The sequence below is a fragment of the Vigna unguiculata genome, chromosome 7 (assembly GCF_004118075.2).
Source record: "Vigna unguiculata cultivar IT97K-499-35 chromosome 7, ASM411807v1, whole genome shotgun sequence".
Taxonomy (NCBI): domain Eukaryota; kingdom Viridiplantae; phylum Streptophyta; class Magnoliopsida; order Fabales; family Fabaceae; genus Vigna; species Vigna unguiculata.
Window position 1 is genome coordinate 2,617,947 of NC_040285.1, and position 14,286 is coordinate 2,632,232.

Sequence of the window (14,286 nt, forward strand, 5' to 3'; positions counted from 1 at the left end):
TTTACCTAAAATTATGGGACCAAAATCATATTTAATCATTATAATATAAATTGTAAATTTTTATTTAGTCTTTAAATGTGTGAGGGATTTGTAATATTTAAGGATTAATTTGTGAAACCAGAATAGGCATTTCCATTATGTATTTTTTGTCCACAATTTGATTAGGGATAATAGGTTATGGGGTATAGGGTCCCTGGTATATGTGCATATTTATGTAAAGAAAAAGTTAGCCAAAAAGTGTAAATAAATAAAGTGGAGAAAAGGGTTGAGACCTGAAAACAATTAAAGTGAAAAGGTTGTGTTTGTATGGAGGCAGACACACACACGTGATGGTGCACTTGCTTCTATGCCATTGCTTCTCTACCACTTCTTTTGTTACTTTTCATGAAAGATAAAACCTTTCAATATTATCAATCAAAGATTAGGTTTTATTTGCTTAAGGGTTTAAGCAATGATTTAGCCTTTTTAATAGACATTTAAAGAGCATGTTAGTTCTTAAATGAATGACTTTGCATTATTATCAAATTGATGCAAAAAGATTTTAGATAACTATATAACTATATATAAACAATTTGAACATTTTTCTTCATTTATGTGTTTTATTTAAATTTAATTTTTTTTATTGAGTTTTTGATATTTATCTTCAACATATACTGACTTTCATATTTTAAAATATATTAAAAAATTAATATACCAAAATTAGTATATTTTATAAACAAAATAAAAGACGACATAAAAAATTCAGCAAAAAGATTTTAATTTTGTATGTAAAATGAAGGACCATTTTATAACTAAATTATTATCTTTTCTTTCCATCATCATTGCATGTTTCAACTCAAATAGAATAATAATAAGAAAAGTGATTTAATGTTCAAATTAATTAATATTCTTCTGAAAATTGGGATATATATTAAATATCTATTTCATATAATATATTTATCATATTCTTATGAGGTTAAAGATGGTATGGTCCAAGCTTTTTAAGGAAAATATTCTCTTATTTTGATATGAATTGACATTACTTATGTTGGAGATATAATTCTCTATACATGATTTCATCCTATAAATTTTGTTTTTAGATGCTAATATAGGTTGATACATATCAAAGTGGAGCAATTATATAAGTTGGGTCTTAAAAAATATTATTAGATTATTAAAAAAGAATGTTTATAACAATTATTTCAATAGACATACTTTTTAATGATGCATTTAATTTATAATACTTTATGGTTTAGTACATAAAAACCATATCAATAATGCACTATTTTTTTTATTAAACATTGATAATGATGTTTCCATTATTAAGAAAAAAAGACTTTTTATATTTGCTTAATCAAACTAGTTCTTATTATAGGTTCAGTAAATTAATATTCGCTTAATAAATTTATTTTTTTTAACTATTTTTAATTTTTAAACATAAAAAAAAAAGACTGACGGGCCGGCGGCGGGCCTGGCCCATGTCTACTATTTCATCTCAAGTTGCTCAAAATAATGTCTCCATGTAATATTTAATGTATTTAAAAAATATTGATGTTATTTTATAATCTATTAGTATAAATAAAATTGAATACGTTCCTAATAATATATACAAAAAAATAAATAAGTAATATAAATACGTATTATTGAAACTCTATAGAACCATATAAAGAATAATAAAATTAATTTAAATGAATTTAATTTACTTGTATTTCCATTTGTTTTAGGCTAATATAAGTAATAAAGTATGTATTTTCTAATTTATTAAAAATAAGTTCACCTTGATTGACATTTACTGAAAAGGATAGACAAACAATTGCAAAAAGAAAATAAATACAAAAAACTGAAAAAATTCTAAAAAAATGGACAAGTAGAACAATTCGGTACCTCATACATAAAATAGTATGAATTGCCATCGCATACAAATCACTAGAATCATTATCATGTGACAAAGACAACAGAAGAACTTTAATATATAGAAAAACTTATATTTTACTATGAAAATTTTCCCAACAAATATAATATATTAAAAGTATTAAAAAAGTATATATTTTTGCTTTGATATTCTAGTTCTAGTTCTAATGACATTGATCCAGATTTTACATGAAAAGAAAGTGCATAATAGATGAAATGGTAAGCAAAGAAGTTTAGTTATGTAAAAATTAAACATTAATTCCCTGAACACAACTTACACCACATACATGGTATCCATAACATAACATCTCAATAATTGCCCCAACTTCCAGCTTTATCAGACATTACATATATTTTCTCAATGAATAGTGGTGAACTCAGACTTAAGGGGATACCATTATTTCTACCTTCACAGAAAGGGTTCGCAAAAGTTAGTAGATAGTTTGAACTTTGAACCTTTAAGGTTAAGATAGTCAAGGGGGGACTCATTTCTTTCTCTTCAGCCTCCAAAAAAAAAAAAAATTACAACACAAACAACCATGAACATGGCTCAGGAATAAAGTGAATATCATTGTTCACTGTGGCCATGGAACCTGTGGCCTTTAAGATCTGAAAGGCACAAGGTTTTGGGAAACTGGACCTATGAATGACCTTAATAAGTGTTACTAAAGGAAACCAATACAGGCTTTAATCTGTGTCAGTTTTTGAATATGAAATGCTACAGACGTGGCTTAGGAACCTTCCTTGTAGGAATATCAAGTGCATCATAATGACCAAAACCGTGGTAGAGAACTCTGATTGGGTTTTCTTTGCCGTATTCTTGGCCATACTCAGCAATTGATATCAAGCCACCAGCCTCCTTATCATACATGTATACAGTGATAGGCATCCTGGAAAATGGACCTCCTATATTAACATTGACTGTGTACAGTAAATGACTGCATATGAATTCACTTGCCCAAAAGGAAGAGAGACTTACTGCAAAACATGTGATGCAATGAACAATTCGGGTTCACCTCCCCACACATGAGGCTTCCTTATGTGTGAAATATATGTATCAAAATCACCTTCAATGAACCTGAAGATTTCATGGGAGAACTATGTTTATTAGCAAATAATCAATTATCGATTTCATCATTATACACAAAGTTTAATGCATACATTTTGATTTAAGTTCACTACATTCCTCCAGAAAGTGTGGTATAAGTTATACTAGTAGAAGAACAAAATAAATAAATAAACTAAATTGATGTTTGAGATCAACTTAAAATGACAATTTTCTCCTGCCGATTTTAGGATGTCCACTATAAGTTAGGAATATAGGTAAACTACTCTTAGGCTAGCTTTTGGAATTGAGTTAAGTTTTGTTCATTTCAATCAAGACCAATCAATTTTATGTTGTACCAACAAATATCCAGTTCTACAAATCTTAGACTACAAATGTCCATCATGAGTGTTAATTGCTCAGATGTCCCACGTTGAGTCAATATATGGTCGGGCTATTTTTCATAACGGTTCAGAAATTATTCCCACTTGAGCTAACCGTTAGAGCCAAGTTACGCTCTGTTCATTTCTAGTAGTTTTAATAAAAATAAAAAAGCATGGAGAGAATCTGCTTGTACCAGAGCATACTTTGAGGGTAGAACATGAAGATTGAGAATAAACTTAATCTTTTATTAACAGTAGAAACAGTTATTGTGATGTCTCAAACATTCTATTGTATTTTTAGCTGTTTACATGTTATGAGGGGAAAACAGATTGAAAGAACTGTATTGATAAAATTGTCAATCAAGCAATGGAATCATCAGAACGCTACAGGATACGGGAGCTCACCATTCAGTTTCTTCCCTTCTTTTGACAAACTCATCAGCAACCTGAAAAATGAAAGACAAAAATCAAGAGCATGAGCTGAAGTAAAGTAGTGACCAGATGACTTCAACTGCTTTATTAGGAAGCTACTATAAGAATAATTTGAAATGGTGATCCATCAGCAATTGATATATCTCAGTAATCACTTTAAATTGTTGGCAATACTGTGCCTGTTTGTTTTTCCAATTAGTTTAGTTTCAAGGAAGTCAGGAGGAAGGTGGCGTTTTAAACTTGTTACAATGATGCACAGAGATACATAAAACATACTCTGGCTCGTAAATCATCCGCCAGCTCCCTTTGGATGTTTTCACTAGGAGGAGGCTTTCCAGACCTCAAACAGGCCCCACGAGCAACAGAGCGAAATAAACATCTTCCATCCCCTGGTATTCCTGCTCAGTACCATAAGTTTAGTAAACATTGCAGTTATTACTTACAAATGCATAGGAATAGACTTGTATGTGTATGTATCTAGACTCTGGAGTTTTAACAGAAAGCAAAGCTCACCAATTACAGAATAGTCAGTATAAACTTTCTTCCCATGTGAGAATTTAACATTTAACTCATACTCGTTGCAGTCATCTTTCCTATTTTCATTCTCAGAATGTGATTCGGCATGAGCAGGCTCAGAACTAGAACTACATACAAGTAACCCAAAAATCAAGCCAACTGAAGCACATCCCCGCAGCCAACTGACTGGACCAAAATTACACTTGACTTTGTGCAGCAATTTTTGTTTGGGTAACAAAAGCCTCATATTCATACTTTGGCATGCCAGTGAAATTTCATGATACCTCTTCCGAGGTACTACAGAACTAAAGAATCGAGTATTTCCCCTTGGCTTGGAGCAGCATGATCGAAGGAAGCCCCCTCTTATTGTTTGGCCCATAACCGTAGAACAAGACAATTTTGTGCAAACAGAAAGATCAACATGATTTATGTCTGACTCCCCAGGAAATGAACTAGAAGAAAATGAAGTGGATATTCCGCGGGACCAAAGTCCATGAATGTTACTGCTCATCAGCAGTGGAGAACGACCTTTCAAGACAACAGCATTTATTGAAGATTGACTAGTAGAAACGCAAACACTCATGTTTACATTGCCTGAATAAAAGCCAACCATATTCATCAAAAACTATTCAAAGTAACATTACTATTTTTATCAGAATTAATTTTTTTATCAGCCCAGAGTAACATTACTATGAATATATGAATTAGCATTAATATTCCCATAAAACCCAATATTATATGGCAGCTCCTAGCTTAGTTCTCAAGACAGTCAGTTCAGCGGACTTGAAAGTCCTTATCATGTTAATCATGTTTATAAAATCCATATCACTTGGAAATTAATATAAAATTGCATAAATATTATTTCGTTTAGTCCATGGCCATGATTTCACACAGTATCGGAAGCTGACAACCAAAGCATAAATATTATTTTAAACTAGTATCGTGTAGTCTTAAAAACAACATAAATGCCAACTTTTTAGATATAGGTTAGTAACTTGTTGATCTGAAGTTCGTCAAAATGCCAGATCATGAAATCATACTCAATAAGATAAAAATCACATTGCATAAGATAGATTGATAAGAGCAACGACCATATTTTTTTCGTTTTTTACCCATTGTCCATGTATGTACTCAAAGACTCGTTATAGAGGCACTCCTATTTATTCTTTCCATTGATTTCCAGTAATTTCTGGTGTTAAAAGTTCAATTTCAATATCATTACACATCAACTATTCTATTTGACACAATTGAAGGATTACTTACATTCTATCAAGCGTTTGGGTGGCTGCTATAGACCCATGGCACCGGCAAGCAAGAGATTTCATAAAAATAAAGACCAATCTGAACATCTGGAAGGCTCAAATGTTTAAAGTGTATAATGTTTCTCACACCACGAACACAGGGGAATAACCAGTCTAACTCCCAGGATTCAATTTCTAAATTTAAGAGAAAAAAAATGTACGACAGATTAGAAGTTAGTTTTATCATTTTCCTATCATTCACGTCAATCCATATCATGGCACAATACACCATTTATATACAGTATTAAGTGTCTAATACTCTGTGAAAAGCAAGACTAAGGATGCATCTGGGTAAACTGTTTAATCAAGTACTTATTCAATGAGGTCATACTACACAAAAGCTTTTGTCATAAATTAGAATGTGAAACCTATCAGAATAAGCTAAAGGTATTTGAAGCACTTCCCTAGAAAGCTTTAAAATATGGAGAGAAGCTTATTGAAATAACGCAGAAAGAGTTTATAGGAGTCATGAGATATTTGCTAAGATGCATAGAAACTCTTCCAAACATCTTCTAAATTAGCACTAAATCACAAATGAAAACAGGAATCAACCATGTGATTCCCATCTTTGAATGCATCTTAAACTTGACATTTTCCCATCCTTTAGACGATTATATACAATTAAGTTAAGAATCTGTTGAAACCCTGCAGTGCTTCTTTTCTCCTATTTACCAGCTTAGACTCTATTATCTTCAGAAATCTCTAATTGGACATATTTAAATGCTTCCTTCAAAACGGTCCATCTAACAATTAGATATAACCTTTTAAGTTAAACATGAAATCAATTTATACTTTCTTTTTACCAACACCATTCCAGGCGGAGAGTCTTCAATACTTCATTCTGAGAAAGTAAAGGTGCATCTTTATATGAAGAGAAGTTATTATCATTCAAGCTTGTTCGAAGTTGGTAATAAACGCCTGAAACTTTGAAAATTTATATATTTAGATTGCTCAATCCACTAAATTTATCATTTGGCTTTTCAGATATTCACATTAGAATCACATGAAATTCCCTATTTATTCCAATCCAAGTTCAACCCCTTTCAGTTCTTTTCTTGATTGAACCCATATCAGTTACTATCATCAACAACCCAAAATACTAAAATGCCACCAATTAAAACATGTCACGATTTAACACGGGATTTTTCATAGCATGGGTCTATCAGCAGGAATTAAGTATGTATAATACAGTATTTAATATAAAATTCAAAGTCCCTATGACTCCTATTACTGCAATTTATGTATAACAGATACAATATAAAGAGGAAAGGGGAATAAAAAAAAGGGCAATGGACAGAAGGAGACATGGGGTGAGGAAAAACAAACCTGTTGAAGACAATGCAATGAAGAGTGAGTAAATGGGTTTTGGGGCTCTAAAGAGTTTTGTGAATGAGAAAAGCTAGAATCTGGAATTGAAGAAAAGAATAATAACAATGGTTGGAAGATGAACGGGTGAAGCAAGATTTTCAAATGATGATTCAGGAAATTCAGTATCGTTCATCTCATCTCTGCAACCTCTAGTTCCTTCTGGATTGGGTAATACGGGCCAGGCCCTATTACATGGGTTGGATTGACTCTTGCTTCCTGCACCCGCAAAACTTTCTTTATGCACCCGAATTTTGAAAATGACCATTTCATCTTTCATGGAAGTAACTTTGGGATTACTTGTTTCAGAAACTTTCTGGAAACAAATTTTCTGGAATTTCTAAAATATATTTTTTGAAACAGAATTTGCAGAATACGATTTTCGAAATAAAATTTTGGGAATGAAATTTCTGAAATACTTTATGAAACAACCTTTTTAAACATACTTTTTGAAATATTTTCTGAAACAAGCTTTTAAGTGAATAAGGATATATGAGGGTGCATTTAATCATGATGGGGTGTACGAATGCAAAAGCCTTCAGATTTTACTTGGATTTGGAGGTTTTATAAACGACCATTTTTCTAAAGACTAATTGTCACACAAACAAAGGCTAGTCCACTACTTTTTTTTAAAAGGGTTAACTATTAATTTAATAATCAATTTATTTTAATTTAAATACCTTTTATAATCCTAAAAAGGAAAATGTTAGCTTTAGATTCCTAACATTTTCTAAGAGTTTTTTTAACTCCTATTATAAATGGTTAGTTTAAGACTGAAAATGAAAAATATTAGTTAATGTAAAAAAATATTTTAAATTAATATTATTATATTTCTTTTGTATAAGTAAGACACCATTTATTGAAGACAGAAAAGATAAGTATATATATTATTTATACTTTTTCATTCAAATTTTACTTTTTTATATCATATTTTCTATTATAAATAATTATAGTCTTAGTTTCATGCAATAATCTATTGATCAAGTTTTGTATTAATTTCTATACTGTTAAGATGAATCTGCACGTGCTTAAGGTAAGATTTTTATGCTTGGTTGATTTAATTTAAGTTTTTTTTCTATATTTTTAAGTATAATAATACGATTTCTCATCTTTTAATTTTTATCTCTCATTTTTTTTACGTGATTTAATATAAATCATTGTACCACTATTTCTTTTTAAAAGAATTGATAGTTCATACTAAATCACATTAAGTAATAAGAGATGAAAGTAAAAAATAAGAATCAAAATATAATTTTTTTTATTTTTTTATTGCGTGTCTTTTCTTTAGTTTTATTCTTTGCCCAGGCTTTTATTCTTTAGTGTTATGAGGGTTATAAATGTTATAATTTCTTGAAAAAGTTGTTATAAATTCAACTTATTGATTGAATTGATTAGTGAAAAATAATTATTTTGAAGTAAAAATCCTCACAAAAAAATCAGACATAATAAAACATACTCGTGTTAAATACATAAAAATTTCAACTTCAAACATAAACCACCATAATATAAAAAAATATAACTAAATCAAGACTTTTTTTTTCCTCGTGATTCGATTTTCATTTATTATTCAATAAAAAATAGTTACTTTCAGGTACAACTCAAAATAACTGTGTTAAGTTTCTGGAAACTTCAACTCAACTTAAAACAAAAGCCCCTAAGGTATAAAAATACAAAAAAGAAAAAATATTTTCTAATTTTTCAAGTTTCCATTTGTTCATAACAAAACCAAGTTTCATGAAAAATACGAATTTAACCACATCTATAACTTTACGAAATCTAATGTAAAATTCAGTTAAGAGAAAAGAAAAAACAGTATCTGATGGTGTGTCACTAACATCGTAGCAGTTGAGTAGGTAATAATCGATGTGGGGTTTTTCTACCACGATCACATTGTTTTGTTTTTGTTTTTTTCTTAAAATCAAGGTTTCAATTTTCATATGCAGGGGTGTGAAACGCATGCAACTTTACTCTTCCTTTTTCCACAGGCGTGGATGCGAACAAAGATTCTTTCATTCATGCACTCTTTCCCCAACTCTCCCACAATCCCACTTTTGAATTTTGGATCGCTTCCAACGGTCACTCTCTACCCTTTTCCCTTTCACAAACCCTACTTTCCTCCTTCTCTGTAAATGGGTTGGAATCTCATCTTCTGGCTCCTCATTTGTTTCCCTGCCAACATTGCCCTTCTCGCTTCTACTTTCTACCAGGTCTTCAATTTTTCATTTGCTTAATTATTATTATTTTTTTCGGTAAAACTGTTTTTGAATTGGGGTTATTGTTGTTGGGGTTGAAGGTTTTGATTCTGTCGGATTTGGAGTCTGATTACGTCAACCCTTTCGACGCTTCGTCTCGGATTAACTACTTCGTGCTTCCGGAGTTCATTGGGCAGGGAGCATTGTGTGTTCTGTGCCTCTTCACTGGCCATTGGTTCATGTTTTTGCTCACAGTTCCTGTTACTGTCTACCATGCCAGACTGTAAGTTAACTTGTTCATGTTTTTTTTTTTTTGTTAGAGGAGAGTGAACTATGTGTTGTTGTTAGTGGCATTGTGTTTGTTTGGTGGGGTTTTTAGGTGTGATGTTTTTGCTTCTGATACTGTGTCTGTGTGTGCTTTTAATAATGTTATTATGGCTGAAATAAATATCCTCTTCCGTAGGCTAAAATCATCTTGTTACCTCATCTTTCTAGAAGTTAGAGGAGGTTTTTTTTATTATTTAAGTTGGAATGGATAAATTGATTTTAACTCATTGTTGAACTCAATTTATATTACCTTTTTTTATTTTCCTTTTTTGGGTGCTTTTAGAAAAGGATTGAGGCCCAAGAGTTTTACTTTCAAAGGATTTATGTGAACTCAAAACCAAACACTTTCTGGAGAAGTTCTGTGTTTATTCAAGAAGTTAGATGAGATTTTTTTTTATAGAAGTCAGAATGCGTAAGTTGAGTTTGACTCATGGTTGAGCTCAATTTACTTTTCCTTTTATGGTTGCTTTTAGAAAAAGTTTGAGGCCCAAGAGTTTTTCTTTCGAAGGATTTATGTGAACTCAAAACCAAACACTTTTTTTGGGAACCTTTGCGTTTACATTTTGTTTTTTGTTTTTCCTACATATACATAGATGCCTGCGTAGGTTTACTTTTGCTTGGAGAATAAAGGGAGTGAAGTATATGTATGATGTGATTATAGTTGTGCATTTATACAATCTCTTGTAAATGGAATATTGCTCTCTTTATTACTGTTTGAATATGAAGTTCTAATTGAAACTGCTACTCTGATACACCTCAGCCACTTTGTTATGACAGCTTTTAAATATTTCATTGTGACAAAGTAGATGAAGTTCTTTAAACTCTCTGTTTTGGCTACGACAATGTTTATTGTTTAGTTGTTTGGCTATTATAATTTACTAATTTACATCTGAATTTGCAAAAGATTCTTTTGAAATATTTTTCATATCTTTCTTGTCAATCTGAATATGTTCTTATTACATAGAGGTTTTTGTAAACCCAAGAGAAATCCTTAGTCCTGTTCCACAGTTGCAGAAAAGTCTTCTGTGGTCTCACCTTTTGCTTTCACCCCAGCTGGGACCCATCATTCATCTCTTGAATTACTAAATATAGGCAATATGTACTCTCTTTTTCTCGCTTGATACTTCCACAATATTTCTCTTGGAATTTTATTGTAACTTATAATATCTAGTGATATCTTAACATTATCTAAACATCATCAATATAAGTAGAATTCTCAGGGCAGCGACATGTTTTTCCTTTTCTAAGTTATAGCAAGGTAGTAAAAGAAAAGAGATATTGCAACATTTTTTAGAATGCTTCTTCCTTCAACTTTATATAATCAAGGTCCTCCTGGCACCAAGACCGAAACCAAAGCAGAGTCACACCATCCATCTTCATGAAAGTTTGTTGCAACTCATTAAAGGTGATTTTCGTGCTCCTCAAATAAACTTTCTGCTCTAGTGATCCACAAAGCAGGTTCCCATATAAAATCTGGCAGCTCATCCTTCATGGCCCACTTGCCCACCATCCCTGGTAACACAGATATCTCGTGGTTAAGATAAGACTCAGATTCGATAGAAACACAGCAATATCATTGATTGAAAAAACAAAAACTCTTGCAAATTGTAGAAGAGAAACACCTGTAATCCCAGGGTAAAGATTCTCAGAGAAGACATGTTCCCAATGTAAGGTTATCTAACAAAAGCTACAGCATTATTTTCACCCTTGCCATACCCTCTCCCTATGACTGCCTTGCCTCTAAAACCAAACTGACCACATAAACTATTTTAACTAATTCTATGTTGAGCAAATTGTTGGGCTTTAAGCCCAAACCTAGAATTCTAGCATTGCCTTACAAGTGATATAATGCCATTGTGAAACTCTTATAAGTAATTGTATATTTTAGTCATTTCTTTTCAAAATTCTTTCACCAAAAAGATTGACAAAGAAAGACATGAATACATAGAATATTGGATTCCTATTGTAGGCTGGCAATCAACATCAATCTATTCTTTAATCTTCTCGTTATACGATTCGGATCCTGAGGTTTTCATTGAAACTGCATACAATCTGGTCTTTTTATCCCTATTACTAACTGTCTTCGTGATGACAAATTGGATAGAATTTTTTAAACTCTGTTTGGATTTGTGAGGATTACATTTATGTTTTGGCATTGTTGCTATTTGTGTTAACCTTGTTCACTGGTTTTCTAGAGGGAAATGAATGTGTTATGTCATATGATCCATGCAACATGATTGTTAGTTTCTTGTTTAAAAAATTTCCAACTTCTGTGTCTAAATTAGTGTTAAGTTATTTTTTGCGGGTTCATATGCATAGAGTAGGAAATGTCAACAACGATTTTTTTAGTATAATGAATAAGTTTATGTTTGTTCTTCCATTTAGAACATATTGTTTAAACTTGTTTTATGTTCTTTTTAGTCATGATTATTCCTTTTCTATGATTCAGGTATATGAAAAGAGAGCATCTTATTGATGTTACTGAGGTATTTAGGGTAGTTAATGCTGAGAAGAAATTTCGGATAGTCAAACTTGCTTTATACTTAACGGTTCTCATTGTTACTATCTTCAGGTTTGTCACACACCCTTACAATAGAACATGCTTATCTACTCTGCTTTGTCTTGCACGATCTAACAGCTTAACACCGTATCTATTTCCTTTTCTAATTAAGACCTTCCATTAGGATGCTTGCCGCAGGAAGAATAATATTCTACATTTCCAAGTTTGAAGGATTAGACATTCGGTCAAATCTCTAGTGGTCTTGAAAAAAATTGTAATCCTCCGAAGTATACAATCTACACTTTTCTTTAGAATATTACAATTTATCTGATTAGGAAATTGACCATGTCAGCTGCCATGGTTTTAGAGACCCTTGGAATCCTGTAATTACATTTTCTTGACTAGTCCCTCTCCAACTATATTTTCTCCTCTCTAATTCTTTTGGTCATGTAAATGGTCGTAAATATTTTCAAATGACCTTTGAAATTGTAATTTTCTTGTCATATATAACCAAAGCTTACACGTGAGAGAATGTTTGGGTGGGATCCTTGTCTAGATGCATTATGTGACCTATTAGTATTTTGTCCCTCAAATTTGAATAACACAGAACAGAACATACGTAATTATGCAAGTTAAAATTAGGATATTTTTCCTCTCTTGCTCTTATGGTGTGTTTTCTTAAAATGTCCTTTCCTTGGAAATAAAATGGATGGTTTTGCTTCTGATATCTGAAAGATTCTACGATTATTCTTGCAAACTTTATTCTTCATGGGTAGATATACTCTCTTAAGGAACCTGATGGTCAACATTTGTACCTACTTTCTATTTTCAGGCTTACATTAATCGCAGTCTACTATTTAGGCATTGAAGACGATGATGACCTAGGACACCTTTGGTAACCCACAACTTGTGCAATGTGGCACTCTGGGTAAGTTGCACCCTATTTTTGGTTGTTGGGAGAGTTCCCTTTTTGGGGGGGGAACTTGTGACTTTATCTGTACCATTACATTAGGTTTACACTTAGAATGCAGGTGTTTTCAGAAATAGAAATGTTAGGTATTAACTTGAGTGAAACATTACAAACTCATGTATCAACATTGTTTGTTACATCTCTTTTTCACCTGAAATGGCTTGTCCTACGAATTATTTGAGAGGTTATTTCAACGGTACCATATTTTTTAGATGTTCGCAGTTGAAAGCATGAATGCTAAGGTTACGTGGATGGTACCCAAGAAATAGGCACGTTTAGTTCAAGAGTCATATGGTATTGCATGTTATTTGCACTCCTCTATTTTAGGTCAATGTTTTGGAGTATGTAATTTGTGTTGTGGTTAAAAGAAACTAACTTCCGAAGTCTGAAGAGGGAAAGAGAAATATTTATCTATCATTGATTCCGAATCTTAAACAAGACTATTAGGTTTAAGTGAATTAATTTTAATTATTGAACTAATCCAATTAAATAAAGAATCAAACACTTTCTTATCTGAAAAAACTGAAATACCAGCGTGGTTTGATTTTTAATTCTCATGTTCAAAATGTTACTGAAAATCAATTTATAAATGCACTAAATTCATTGTTTTTCTTATTTTATTATCAAATAAATTCTAGATTATTGTCATCGTGTATCTGCATTCTTTTTAAAACTTCAAAGAATGTTTTGACTTGCAGTTTGTAATTTCGATAAGGTTATGACTATGTGATGATACAATATTATGAATAAGTGTCTTTCATATATCTAATATGTTCTCTCTCTTTTTTTGTTTAAGAATTTTCACCTTAACATAATATTCTAATTGATGCAATTTCATTTATTTGTTGGCCAAGATAGGTAAAAATGAAAACAGTTGATTCAATACAAATCACAACAAATTGGATTATTTTGAGTATTAATATCGTTTTTAAACCGATATAAGTTGAATCACAAGTTCTTTTAATCATAGGATTGAAATTTTTTTATTATAAAAAAGTTCTGGATTTATTTACTAGCAAACCTAACAGTTTATAGTTTATTATAAAAGAAACATTTTTGTTTTCAAAGAAGATTTTTGTTTCTTATTTTAGATAAATAATTTATAAAATTTGAGCTTTAGAAATTTATAGAAGAATTTTCATTAGTTAAAAGTATATGATTTTAAATTCTAGAATTTGAAAATATTGTCTCTTCTTATTTTCTCTCTGTCTCTCATGTTTCTCCTATTCTCTTGGTTATCTTCTTTTTACTCTGTTTTTTTCCTTTGGTCTTTTTCTCTCTTTTTTTTTTTATTGTGGTTCTTTTGGTGAGATAATTGGAGAGAGACTCAATGGATGAGTTTTAGAGAAAATAGAGAATAAAATT

The 14,286-nt window shown here is 31.2% G+C and overlaps 2 protein-coding genes across 5 annotated transcripts; one reads left to right on the plus strand and one right to left on the minus strand.

Moving 5' to 3' along the window:
• Nucleotides 1–2,127: 2,127 nt before the first annotated feature.
• On the minus strand, nt 2,128–7,060 carry LOC114189742 (OTU domain-containing protein At3g57810). 2 transcript variants are annotated; one of them, XM_028078413.1, is made up of 7 exons: nt 6,894–7,060; nt 5,530–5,702; nt 4,264–4,860; nt 4,027–4,148; nt 3,724–3,764; nt 2,870–2,968; nt 2,128–2,780 (listed from the first exon to the last, which is right to left on the minus strand). In XM_028078413.1, the coding sequence occupies exons 3-7, from the start codon at nt 4,847–4,849 to the stop codon at nt 2,609–2,611; spliced, it is 1,020 nt and encodes a 339-aa protein (XP_027934214.1). In that variant the 5' UTR covers nt 4,850–4,860; nt 5,530–5,702; nt 6,894–7,060; the 3' UTR covers nt 2,128–2,608. The 2 variants fall into 2 exon arrangements, with proteins under 2 accessions (XP_027934214.1, XP_027934213.1); XM_028078412.1 differs by lacking the exon at nt 5,530–5,702.
• A 1,632-nt stretch (nt 7,061–8,692) lies between these two features.
• LOC114190385 (protein cornichon homolog 1-like) lies at nt 8,693–13,338 on the plus strand. Of its 3 annotated transcripts, none has more exons than XM_028079242.1 (5): nt 8,693–8,785; nt 8,876–9,139; nt 9,226–9,407; nt 11,901–12,023; nt 12,784–13,338. In XM_028079242.1, exons 2-5 carry the CDS (start codon nt 9,062–9,064, stop codon nt 12,848–12,850), a joined length of 450 nt encoding a protein of 149 aa, XP_027935043.1. In that variant the 5' UTR covers nt 8,693–8,785; nt 8,876–9,061; the 3' UTR covers nt 12,851–13,338. The 3 variants fall into 3 exon arrangements, with proteins under 3 accessions (XP_027935043.1, XP_027935041.1, XP_027935042.1); XM_028079240.1 differs by lacking the exon at nt 12,784–13,338 and adding an exon at nt 12,124–12,355; XM_028079241.1 differs by lacking the exon at nt 12,784–13,338 and adding an exon at nt 12,136–12,355.
• Nucleotides 13,339–14,286: the final 948 nt, after the last annotated feature.

Coding starts and splice junctions, on each gene's coding strand:
- LOC114189742 (XM_028078412.1), bottom strand. CDS start 4,849: ATGAGTGTTTGCGTTTCTACTAGTCAATCTTCAATAAATGCTGTTGTC. Junction 4,149..4,263: donor TACTGACTATTCTGTAATTG/GTGAGCTTTGCT, acceptor GGTACTGAGCAG/GAATACCAGGGGATGGAAGA. Junction 3,765..4,026: donor CGGATGATTTACGAGCCAGA/GTATGTTTTATG, acceptor TTCATTTTTCAG/GTTGCTGATGAGTTTGTCAA.
- LOC114190385 (XM_028079240.1), top strand. CDS start 9,062: ATGGGTTGGAATCTCATCTTCTGGCTCCTCATTTGTTTCCCTGCCAAC. Junction 9,140..9,225: donor TCGCTTCTACTTTCTACCAG/GTCTTCAATTTT, acceptor TTGGGGTTGAAG/GTTTTGATTCTGTCGGATTT. Junction 9,408..11,900: donor ACTGTCTACCATGCCAGACT/GTAAGTTAACTT, acceptor TCTATGATTCAG/GTATATGAAAAGAGAGCATC.